Raw genomic sequence first — 11,315 nt, 5'->3', positions numbered from 1 at the left:
CCTTTGCAGCAGCCCATTGGCGTCACCAAAACATCCCCTAAAAAACATCCCGTAAAGCCGCGAATAGAGAAACGAGCTGCTGGAGATGTAAACAGATTCCGCTGTCATTCATTCAAACAACGCGAGATGATATGGTGGATATTCTTAGCTCTGTGTGGGAAATGTTATGAGAGGATACATCACCGCTAGTCATACTCTGTCTTTCTAGAATGGTCGTTGTTTACGGTCTCAGTTTTTCACATGCCAGTAATCCGGTTAGAAGAGATGTATTGTTATAGCTGTCCACGGCTGCTAGACAGCTAGCCTAGCTCGTTGCGCCGTAGGAGAGCGGCCGACCTTGACCAGATGGATATCACGAGGCTCGCTGTGGATGCGGGCGCGTTTATCAACCGAGCAGTTCAGGTGAGGGAGATATTGAATTTAACTTCAGTAATCTCCAAGGGTCGATATATATGTCAATCTGATTCAGTTACATAGTAGCGGAGATGACAGTTGTGTATTTGGGGCGGCAGGTAGCCTAGTGGTTAGAGCGAGCTGACAAATCTGTCGTTCTGCCTATGAACAAGGCAGTTAACCCACTGTTAATAAGAATTTGTGATTAACTGACTTGCCTAGTAATATAAATAAAACATATGCCTAACACATATAGCTAGTTGTCACAAGATTTAGTGAACAAAGCCGCTGGTCAGCAATCGGAGATTCAGCACCATTCATATGGACTACGTCACGTGACAGTGGACAGCGACGGTCTCCGGCGCAGCCATTCCTCAAATGTGATCCTTTGAAACTGCATCTACAACTCACACATAGATGTTCTATCTCCCCAGTATACGGAGGAAGCTCTGGGGCAGGCTGAGAAGACAGAGTTGGACAGCCGGTTGGAGAGTCTCCTGGACAGAGCAGAGTCCACTAAGACCTGGACTGACAAAATCATCTCACAGACTGAGACTTTACTGCAGCCTAACCCTGGTTAGTTTTGTGTGTGTGTGTGTGTAAGCTAAGGGATTTTAACCTCTAGCCCCTGATCTCTGAACCCTTTTAGGAGCTCGTTTAGAGGACTTGTTGTATAAGGGTCTGGATTGGAGCGCCCCTGAGAGGCCAACCCCCCACGAGCTGCTGAGTGAAAACATGATGGACGCTGCTCTGGAACTGGGGAGACACACACCCTACGGTACACACACACACACACACCCTACGGTACACACACACACACACACACACACACCCTACGGTACACACACACACCCTACGGTACACACACACACACACACACACACACACTACGGTACACACACACACACACACACACACACCCTACGGTACACACACACACACCCTAAGGTACACACACACACACCCTACGGTACACACACACACACACCCTACGGTACACACACACACACACACACACACACCCTACGGTACACACACACACACACACCCTACGGTACACACACACACACACACACACCCTACGGTACACACACACACACACACACACACACACACACACACACACACACACCCTACGGTACACACACACACACACCCTACGGTACACACACACACACACACACCCTACGGTACACACACACACACACACACCCCTACGGTACACACACACACACACCCTACGGTACACACACACACACACACACACCCTACGGTACACACACACACACACACACACCCTACGGTACACACACACACACACACACACACACCCTACGGTACACACACACACACACACACACCCTACGGTACACACACACACACACACACACACACACCCTACGGTACACACACACACCCTACGGTACACACACACACACACACACACACACACACACTACGGTACACACACACACACACACACACCCTACGGTACACACACACACACACACCCTACGGTACACACACACACACACACACGCACACCCTACGGTCACACACACACACACACACCCTACGGTACACACACACACACACACACCCTACGGTACACACACACACACACACACACACACCCTACGGTCACACACACACACACACACACACACACACACACACCCTACGGTACACACACACACACACACACACACACACACCCTACGGTACACACACACACACACACACACCCTACGGTACACACACACACACACACACACACACACACAACGGTACACACACACACACACACACACCCCACGGTACACACACACACACACACACACCCTACGGTACACACACACACACACGCACACACACACCCTACGGTACACACACACACACACACACACACACACACACACACACACACACACCCTACGGTACACACACACACACCCACCCTACGGTACACACACACGCACACACTCGCACACACACACCCTACGGTACACACACACACACACACACACCCTACGGTACACACACACACACACACACCCTACGGTACACACACACACACACACACCCTACGGTACACACACACACACACACGCACACACACACCCTACGGTACACACACACACACCCTACGGTACACACACCCACACACACACCCTACGGTACACACACACACACACACACCCTACGGTACACACACACACGCACATCCTACGATACACACCCTACGATATACACACACTATGGTACACATACACACTCTATGGTACAAACACACACACTATGGTACACCCACACACTATGGTTAGAGACTGGACATGTGTATATATATGTGTGTGTGTGTGTAGGTAGTACTCTGATTAAGTGTGGGGAGTTGGAGAGGCAGATCGGGGTGGCGAACAAGAAGTTGATCCGGAGTACAGACATCAACTTCCTGTCTCCTCTACGAAGGTTTACCGACCAGGAATACACAGTTATACAGGTACACACACACACACACACACGCACACACACACACACACACACCACCACCACCACCACCACACACACACTATTATAACACAAATACACTCTGACAACGGCGTGTGTGTGTGTGTTTGTGTGTGTAGAATGAGCGCAGGCAGCTGGTGAATAAGCGGTTAGATCTGGACATTGCAAAGGCCAGACTGAGAAAGGCACAGGAAGCAGACAGCGAGGCCCGGGTGAGAACACACATACTGCTGACCTCATACTGTCCACCACATACTGCTGACCTCATATTGTCCACCACTTACTGCTGACCTCATACTGCTGACCTCATACTGCCCACCACATACTGCTAACCTCATACTGTCCACCACATACTGCTGACCTCATATTGTCCACCACATACTGCTGACCTCATACTACCCACCACATACTGCTGACCTCATACTGTCCACCACATACTGCTGACCTCATACTGCTGATCTCATATTGTCCACCACATACTGCTGATCTCATACTACCCACCACATACTGCTGACCTCATACTGTCCACCACATACTGCTGACCTCATACTGCTGATCTCATATTGTCCACCACATACTGCTGATCTCATACTGCTGACCTCATACTGCTGATCTCATACTGCTGATCTCATATTGTCCACCACATACTGCTGACCTCATACTGCTGACCTCATACTGTTCACCACATACTGCTGACCTCATACTGTCCACCACATACTGCTGACCACATACTGCTGACCTCATACTGCTGACCTCATACTGCTGACCACATACTGCTGACCTCATACTGCCCACCACATACTGCTGATCTCATACTGCTGATCTCATACTGCTGACCACATACTGCTGACCACATACAGCTGACCTCATACTGCTGACCACATACTGCCCACCACATACTGCTGACCTCATACTGCCCACCACATACTGCTGACCTCATACTGCTGACCTCATACTGCCCACCACATACTGCTGACTTCATACTGTCCACCACATACAGCTGACTTCATACTGCTGACCTCATACTGCCCACCACATACTGCTGACCTCATACTGCTGACCTCATACTGCCCATCACATACTGCTGACCTCATATTGTCCACCACTTACTGCTGACCTCATACTGCTGACCACATACTGCTGACCTCATACTGCCCATCACATACTGCTGACCTCATATTGTCCACCACATACTGCTGACCTCATACTGCTGACCTCATACTGCTGACCACATACTGCTAACCTCATACTGTCCACCACATACTGCTGACCTCATACTGTCCACCACATACTGCTGACCTCATACTGCTGATCTCATATTGTCCACCACATACTGCTGATCTCATACTGCTGATCTCATATTGTCCACCACATACTGCTGACCTCATACTGCTGACCTCATACTGTTCACCACATACTGCTGACCTCATACTGTCCACCACATACTGCTGACCACATACTGCTGACCTCATACTGCTGACCACATACTGCTGACCTCATACTGCCCACCACATACTGCTGATCTCATACTGCTGATCTCATACTGTCCACCACATACTGCTGACCACATACTGCTGACCTCATACTGCTGACCTCATACTGCCCACCACATACTGCTGACCTCATACTGCTGACCTCATACTGTCCACCACATACTGCTGACCTCATACTGCTGACCACATACTGCTGATCTCATACTGCTGATCTCATACTGCTGATCTCATACTGTCCACCACATACTGCTGACCACATACTGCTGACCTCATACTGCTGACCTCATACTGCCCACCACATACTGCCCACCACATACTGCTGACCTCATACTGCTGACCACATACTGCTGACCTCATACTGCTGATCTGATACTGCTGATCTCATACAGCTGACCTCACACTGCTGACCTCATACAGCTGACCTCACACTGCTGACTTCATACAGCTGACCTCACACTGCTGACCTCACATCGCTGACGTCTTACCGCTGACGTCATACAGCTGACCTCATGAATTGACCCTTCGCTAACCAGCTGAGCTAGCAAACAATGTAACAAATTATAATTTTTGAATCTCAAAATGCTCTGCATTTCAGGAATCACAGTAGCAAGTACACCTGATGCGCTGTTAAATTATTTTACCATTACATGTTTGTTTTTTAAAAGAAAACTCAGTTTTTGCCGTAGCCCTCACTGGCTTTCATACGATTTAAACGTGAGCTTGTTCTATGTGTCAGGCTGGATGACAGTTGCTATCCATTGGACCTACTCGGACTTAACGAAGGGTCAGTGGTTGCTTGAACGATTTATGCGTAGTTGGGTCAGGAGAGGAGGTGTGCCTTAGGTTTCCAAGAGTGTCAACAGTGCACAGCATCAAAAGTCAATTCTCATCTCTCTCTCCTCTCTCTATCTCTCTCGTACTCTCTCTCTCATTCTCTCTCTCTCACTCTCTGTGTCTCTGTCTCTCTCTTTCTTTCTCTCTCTCTCTCACTCTCTGTGTCTCTCTGTCTCTTTCTTTCTCTCTCAATCTCTCTCTCTCCCTCTGTTTTCTCGCTCTCTCTCTCTCTCTCCCTTTCTCTCTCTCAGGGTCTAAATGCTAACCCATTAGGAGAGGAGTATGTAGCTCATGTCTCCTACATGTTCAGCTTCCTACGAGTCAGATGGCTGAAGGTCAGTCCTCACATATACACTCCCACACACTTGTTTTAACATTAAGTAGCAGAACACAGTAAGACTGGATGATATGATGAAAATGGACCAGCAGTTTTCTCATTGGTTGGTCCTGTTCCTGTATGTCTTCTCATTGGTTGGTCATGTTCCTGTATGTCTTCTCATTGGTTGGTCCTATGTATCTCTATCCAATGCTGTCAGATGTGGGCCCAGGAAGTCTCTCAGGCAGAGATGGAGCTGAGGATCTCTCAGTGTGTGTTTGACCGACAGTCAGAGATCACCAGACTACTGCTGGAGGGAATCAACACTACACATGTATGTACCAACACGCACGCACACACACACACACACACACACACACACACACACACACACACACACACACACACACACACATTCACATAGACTGGCATTAACACAGACACCTGCTCACTCTCTCGTTCTACCCTGTCTGTTGCAGGCTGCCCATTTGAGAAGTCTGTATGACTTTGTAGAAGCCCAGGGTAGTTACTACGCTCAGTGTTACCAGCTCACACAGGACCTACACACCCAACTGGCCAGGTGTGTATCTCTGTGTGTGTGTGTGTGTGTGTGTGTGTGTGTGTGTGTGTGTGTGTGTGTGTGTGTGTGTGTGTGTGTGTGTGTGTGTGTGTGTGTGTGTGTGTGTGTGTGTGTGTGTGTGTGTGTTAACCGCTTTTTGTTTTCTCTCATTGTAGCGCTCCCCCTCTGATCTGCTACAATAACAACTGGCACTTAGAAACTAACCAACCCTCCACAGGTAACCTGCCCTTAGCAACCATTCAGCCCCTAGCAACCTGTGACTCTTCAACAACCAACCAGGCAACTAGCCAACCCTTAGCAACCAACCAGGCAACTAGCCAACCCTTAGCAACCAACCAGGCAAACAGCCAACCCTTAACAACCACCCAGCCCTTAGCAACATGTGAGTCTTCGACAACCATCCAGGCAACTAGCCAACCCGTAGCAGCCAACCAGGCAACTAGCCAACCCCTATCAAGCAACCAGGGAAACAGCCAACCCTTAGCAACCAACCAGGCAGCCAACGAGTCCTCAAAAACCAACAAGTCCTCGACAACCAATAAGTCCTTGACAAACAACCAGACAAGCAGCCAACTCTTAGCAACCACTGGATCCTCTACAACCAACCAGGTAACCAACTAGTTTAGATTAGTTTATTAGACAAAAATCACATATCAAGGTCAGACTTATTTCCATTTTGGTCTGCTAGGCCTCGACAATCATCCAGGCAAACAGCCAACCCCTAGGAACCAACCAGGCAACCAGCCAACCCCTAGAAATCAACCAGGCAACCAGCCAACCTCTACAAACCAACCAGGCAACCAGCCAATCCCTACAAACCATCCAGGCAACCAATGAGTCCCCAACAACCAATGTGTCCTCAACCACCAACCAGACAACTAGCCAACCCTTAGCCACCAACAAGGCAACCAACCAGACAACCAATGTGTTCTCAACAACTAATGAGTCCTCGACCACCAACCAGGTAACTAACCAGCCCTCGACAACCAATCAGGTAACCAACCAATCTCTAGCAACCTACCGGACAAACAGCCAACCCTTAGCAACCAATGAGTCGTCAACAAACAACGAGAACTTGACAAACAACCAAGCAACCAGCCAACCCTTGACATCCAACCAGGCAACCAGCCAATCCCTACAAACCATCCAGGCAACCAATGAGTCCCCAACAACCAATGTGTCCTCATCAACCAACCAGGCAACAAACCAACCCTTAGCAACTAACCAGCATATGACAACCGACCAGGCAACCAGTCAATCCCTAGCAACTGACCAGGCACCCAGTCAATCCTTAGCAACCATTGAGTCCTCACCAATCAACAAGTCCCCGACAAACAACCAAGCAACCAGCCAACCCTTGACAACCAACCAGGCAACCAGCCAACCGTTAGCAACCGATGAGTCCTCAACCATCAACCAGGTAACTAACCAACCCTTACAAACCAACCAGGCCAGCAATGACTTCCCAATAATCAACGAGTCCTCAACAACCAACCAGGCCACCAGCCAACCCTTAACGACTTACCAGCCCTCGACAACTAACCAGGCAACCAGCCAATCCTTAGCAACTAACCAGGTCCCCAGCCAACCCTTTACAACCAGCTGGGAATCTTTCAAACCCGTAGCAACCAATGACTCATCAACAACCAACGAGTTCTCAACCACCAACCAGACAACTAGCCAACCCTTAGCCACCAACAAGGCAACCAACCAGACAACCAATGTGTTCTCAACAACTAATGAGTCCTCGACCACCAACCAGGTAACTAACCAGCCCTCGACAACCAATCAGGTAACCAACCAATCTCTAGCAACCTACCGGACAAACAGCCAACCCTTAGCAACCAATGAGTCGTCAACAAACAACGAGAACTTGACAAACAACCAAGCAACCAGCCAACCCTTGACATCCAACCAGGCAACCAGCCAACCCCTACAAATCAACCAGGCAACCAATGAGTCCCCAACAACCAATGTGTCCTCATCAACCAACCAGGCAACAAACCAACCCTTAGCAACTAACCAGCATATGACAACCGACCAGGCAACCAGTCAATCCCTAGCAACTGACCAGGCACCCAGTCAATCCTTAGCAACCATTGAGTCCTCACCAATCAACAAGTCCCCGACAAACAACCAAGCAACCAGCCAACCCTTGACAACCAACCAGGCAACCAGCCAACCGTTAGCAACCGATGAGTCCTCAACCATCAACCAGGTAACTAACCAACCCTTACAAACCAACCAGGCCAGCAATGACTTCCCAATAATCAACGAGTCCTCAACAACCAACCAGGCCACCAGCCAACCCTTAACGACTTACCAGCCCTCGACAACTAACCAGGCAACCAGCCAATCCTTAGCAACTAACCAGGTCCCCAGCCAACCCTTTACAACCAGCTGGGAATCTTTCAAACCCTTAGCAACCAATGACTCATCAACAACCAACGAGTTCTCAACCACCAACCAGACAACTAGCCAACCCTTAGCCACCAACAAGGAAACCAACCAGACAACCAATGTGTTCTCAACAACTAATGAGTCCTCGACCACCAACCAGGTAACTAACCAGCCCTCGACAACCAATCAGGTAACCAACCAATCTCTAGCAACCTACCGGACAAACAGCCAACCCTTAGCAACCAATGAGTCGTCAACAAACAACGAGAACTTGACCAACAACCAAGCAACCAGCCAACCCTTGACATCCAACCAGGCAACCAGCCAACCCCTACAAATCAACCAGGCAACCAATGAGTCCCCAACAACCAATGTGTCCTCATCAACCAACCAGGCAACAAACCAACCCTTAGCAACTAACCAGCATATGACAAACAACCAAGCAACCAGCCAACCCTTGACAATCAACCAGGCAAATAGCCAACTGTTAGCTACCAATGAGTCCTCAACCACCAACCAGGTAACTAACTAACCCTTACAAACCAACCAGGCCAGCAATGACTTCCCAATAACCAACAAGTCCTCAGCAACCAGCCAACCCTTAGCGACTCACCAGCCCTCGACAACTAACCAGGCAACCAGCCAATCCTTAGCAACTAACCAGGTCCCCAGCCAACCCTTTACAACCAGCTGGGAATCTTTCAAACCCTTAGCAACCAATGACTCATCAACAACCAACGAGTTCTCAACAACTAGCCAACCCTTAGCCACCAACCAGACAACCAATGTGTTCTCAACAACTAATGAGTCCTCGACCACCAACCAGGTAACTAACCAGCCCTCGACAACCAATCAGGTAATCAACCAATCTCTAGCAACCTACCGGACAAACAGCCAGCCTTTAGCAACCAATGAGTCGTCAACGAACAATGAGAACACAACAAACAACCAAGCAACCAGCCAACCCTTGACAACCAACCAGGAACTCATCGAACCCTTAGCAACCAACAAGTCATCAACCACAAACCCGGTAACCAACCAACCAGGCAACAGACAGCCCTTGATAAGCCACCAGGAAACCATCAAACCCTTAGCAGCCAATGATTGCTCAACAATCAACGAGTCCTCGACAACCAACGAGAACTCGACAAACAACCAACTCTCAACAACAAACCAGCCCTTAGAAACCAGCCAGTCAACCGGTCAGCCTGCAGGTGGTCCTGTAGCTGACTGAACAGTCTGACTGGGGAACTGTTTGTATGAAAAGCGTGCGTTTATATTGTGGGTTTGAGTTGTGAACAGCTCCTCTCTGCCAAAACATCAGCTACCATGGCTAGGTCCTAAATGAAGGCTCTGACCTAAAGCACTAAGGAAAATAGGGTGTCACTTCAGATTGGTCCAATGTCTCAGTCGTAGTGGTGAAGGGCAACACAGCTATAGGGGCCGTCTATGAACTGTAGCAGGCTTGTATTGACCATTCACCAGTGTTGGACCCAGCAGGACACAAGCGTACGGGCTAATCCAGGAAGAGTAAGAGGACGTGCTACTATGAAGTCATCTAATCCAGGAAGAGTAAGAGGACGTGCTACTATGAAGTCATCAGTGGGAGGAATGTCTTAGATGTTATCTACTGTCCTGTCATAACCTGTATGTGTCTATCAAAGCATCCATGTAGTCTTTAAGGGAGTTACGTATCCAGGCCTGAATGTATGTATATGGTGGTGATCTACAGTATGTGCAGGTTATCTAGATGTATATGTATGTAGGTTACTGTATATGGTGGTGTAGATCTATATGGTTGTTATAGACTGTGTCTATTTGGAGACTTAGAAATGGAGGAACACTGACACCTGTGTTTACATGATGTAAACACAGGTTTACATGATGTAAACACAGGTTTACATGATGTATTGTGTCGTCTGAAAACAGTTTGTGTGATCAAGAGAGGTGACATTTTGTTGCATATGTAATACGTGTGTGTGTGTGTGTGTGTGTGTGTGTGTGTGTGTGTGACCCTTCACCTCTATAGGGTGAGGTCATTTTCCATACGGCAACATGTCGTGCTTATTCCATAGTATTAAACATATACACACACACTTACAGCCTTGAATATAGGCCCACCAGGCTAAACCGTGTAAATGTTTCTGTCTACAGATGTTTTCAATTGACCCTGCCTGACAGGACAGCTATACACTCACACACACACACACGACAGCCCCGCCTCGATCTACTGGTGCTGAGGTCTACATGGTTACTCTGGGTTACTGGGACACAGAACACACACACACACACGACAGCCCCGCCTCGATCTGCTGGTGCTGAGGTCTACATGGTTACTCTGGGTTACTGGGACACACACACACAACACACACACATTAACTATTGAGGTTAACTTGGCAGGGTTGTTTCAGTGACATTATAATGGTGTTTAATTATTAACTCTGATCATATTAGATCGTCTGGCATTATTTATAATCATATTAAACAGATAATGAGGCTCTGGTGCAGTGTGATGTTTATCAGAGCTCTGAATCTATGGCTGCGGTGTTCCCGGTCTGGACCCTGTTCAGACTATGATGTGTGTTTGTTTGTCTGTGCGCACACCCGCCCTCTCTGAGCTGAGGGCCTGTATCAGAGCCAAATGAGAAGTCGGACTCTTAAATCCGTCCATGGCTGTCGGTATTCCTGGTTTTCATAATAACTGCTTCCTGTGACTATGGAATGCTTCACCTGTCCGTCAGCACCGAGGTCCGACTCAGACCCGTCAGAGAGAGGCCTCCTGATGAGATGTTTT

General features: G+C 48.5%; 1 protein-coding gene across 2 annotated transcripts; it reads left to right on the top strand.

Annotated features, from left to right (window-relative positions):
• The first annotated feature begins 28 nt into the window (after positions 1–28).
• Positions 29–11,018, top strand: LOC139532361 (serine-rich adhesin for platelets-like). Of its 2 annotated transcripts, XM_071329832.1 has the most exons (11): positions 29–402; positions 828–969; positions 1,043–1,171; positions 2,757–2,890; positions 3,018–3,110; positions 5,477–5,560; positions 5,762–5,875; positions 6,021–6,121; positions 6,277–6,730; positions 6,810–10,375; positions 10,418–11,018. In XM_071329832.1, the coding sequence occupies exons 1-10, from the start codon at positions 346–348 to the stop codon at positions 9,051–9,053; spliced, it is 3,552 nt and encodes a 1,183-aa protein (XP_071185933.1). In that variant the 5' UTR covers positions 29–345; the 3' UTR covers positions 9,054–10,375; positions 10,418–11,018. The 2 variants fall into 2 exon arrangements, with proteins under 2 accessions (XP_071185933.1, XP_071185934.1); XM_071329833.1 differs by lacking the exons at positions 29–402; positions 828–969; positions 2,757–2,890; positions 3,018–3,110 and having other exon boundaries at positions 1,069–1,171.
• The last annotated feature ends 297 nt before the right edge of the window (positions 11,019–11,315 follow it).

This window comes from Salvelinus alpinus, chromosome 10, assembly GCF_045679555.1.
Source record: "Salvelinus alpinus chromosome 10, SLU_Salpinus.1, whole genome shotgun sequence".
Classification (NCBI taxonomy): domain Eukaryota; kingdom Metazoa; phylum Chordata; class Actinopteri; order Salmoniformes; family Salmonidae; genus Salvelinus; species Salvelinus alpinus.
This window is presented reverse-complemented; position numbering and strand designations above follow the sequence as displayed.

Excerpts from the sequence above, each read along its gene's own strand:
- LOC139532361 (XM_071329832.1), top strand. The coding sequence starts at position 346 with ATGGATATCACGAGGCTCGCTGTGGATGCGGGCGCGTTTATCAACCGA. Across the intron at positions 403-827 it reads TTATCAACCGAGCAGTTCAG|TATACGGAGGAAGCTCTGGG; the intron begins GTGAGGGAGATA and ends CTATCTCCCCAG. Across the intron at positions 1,172-2,756 it reads GGGGAGACACACACCCTACG|GTAGTACTCTGATTAAGTGT; the intron begins GTACACACACAC and ends GTGTGTGTGTAG.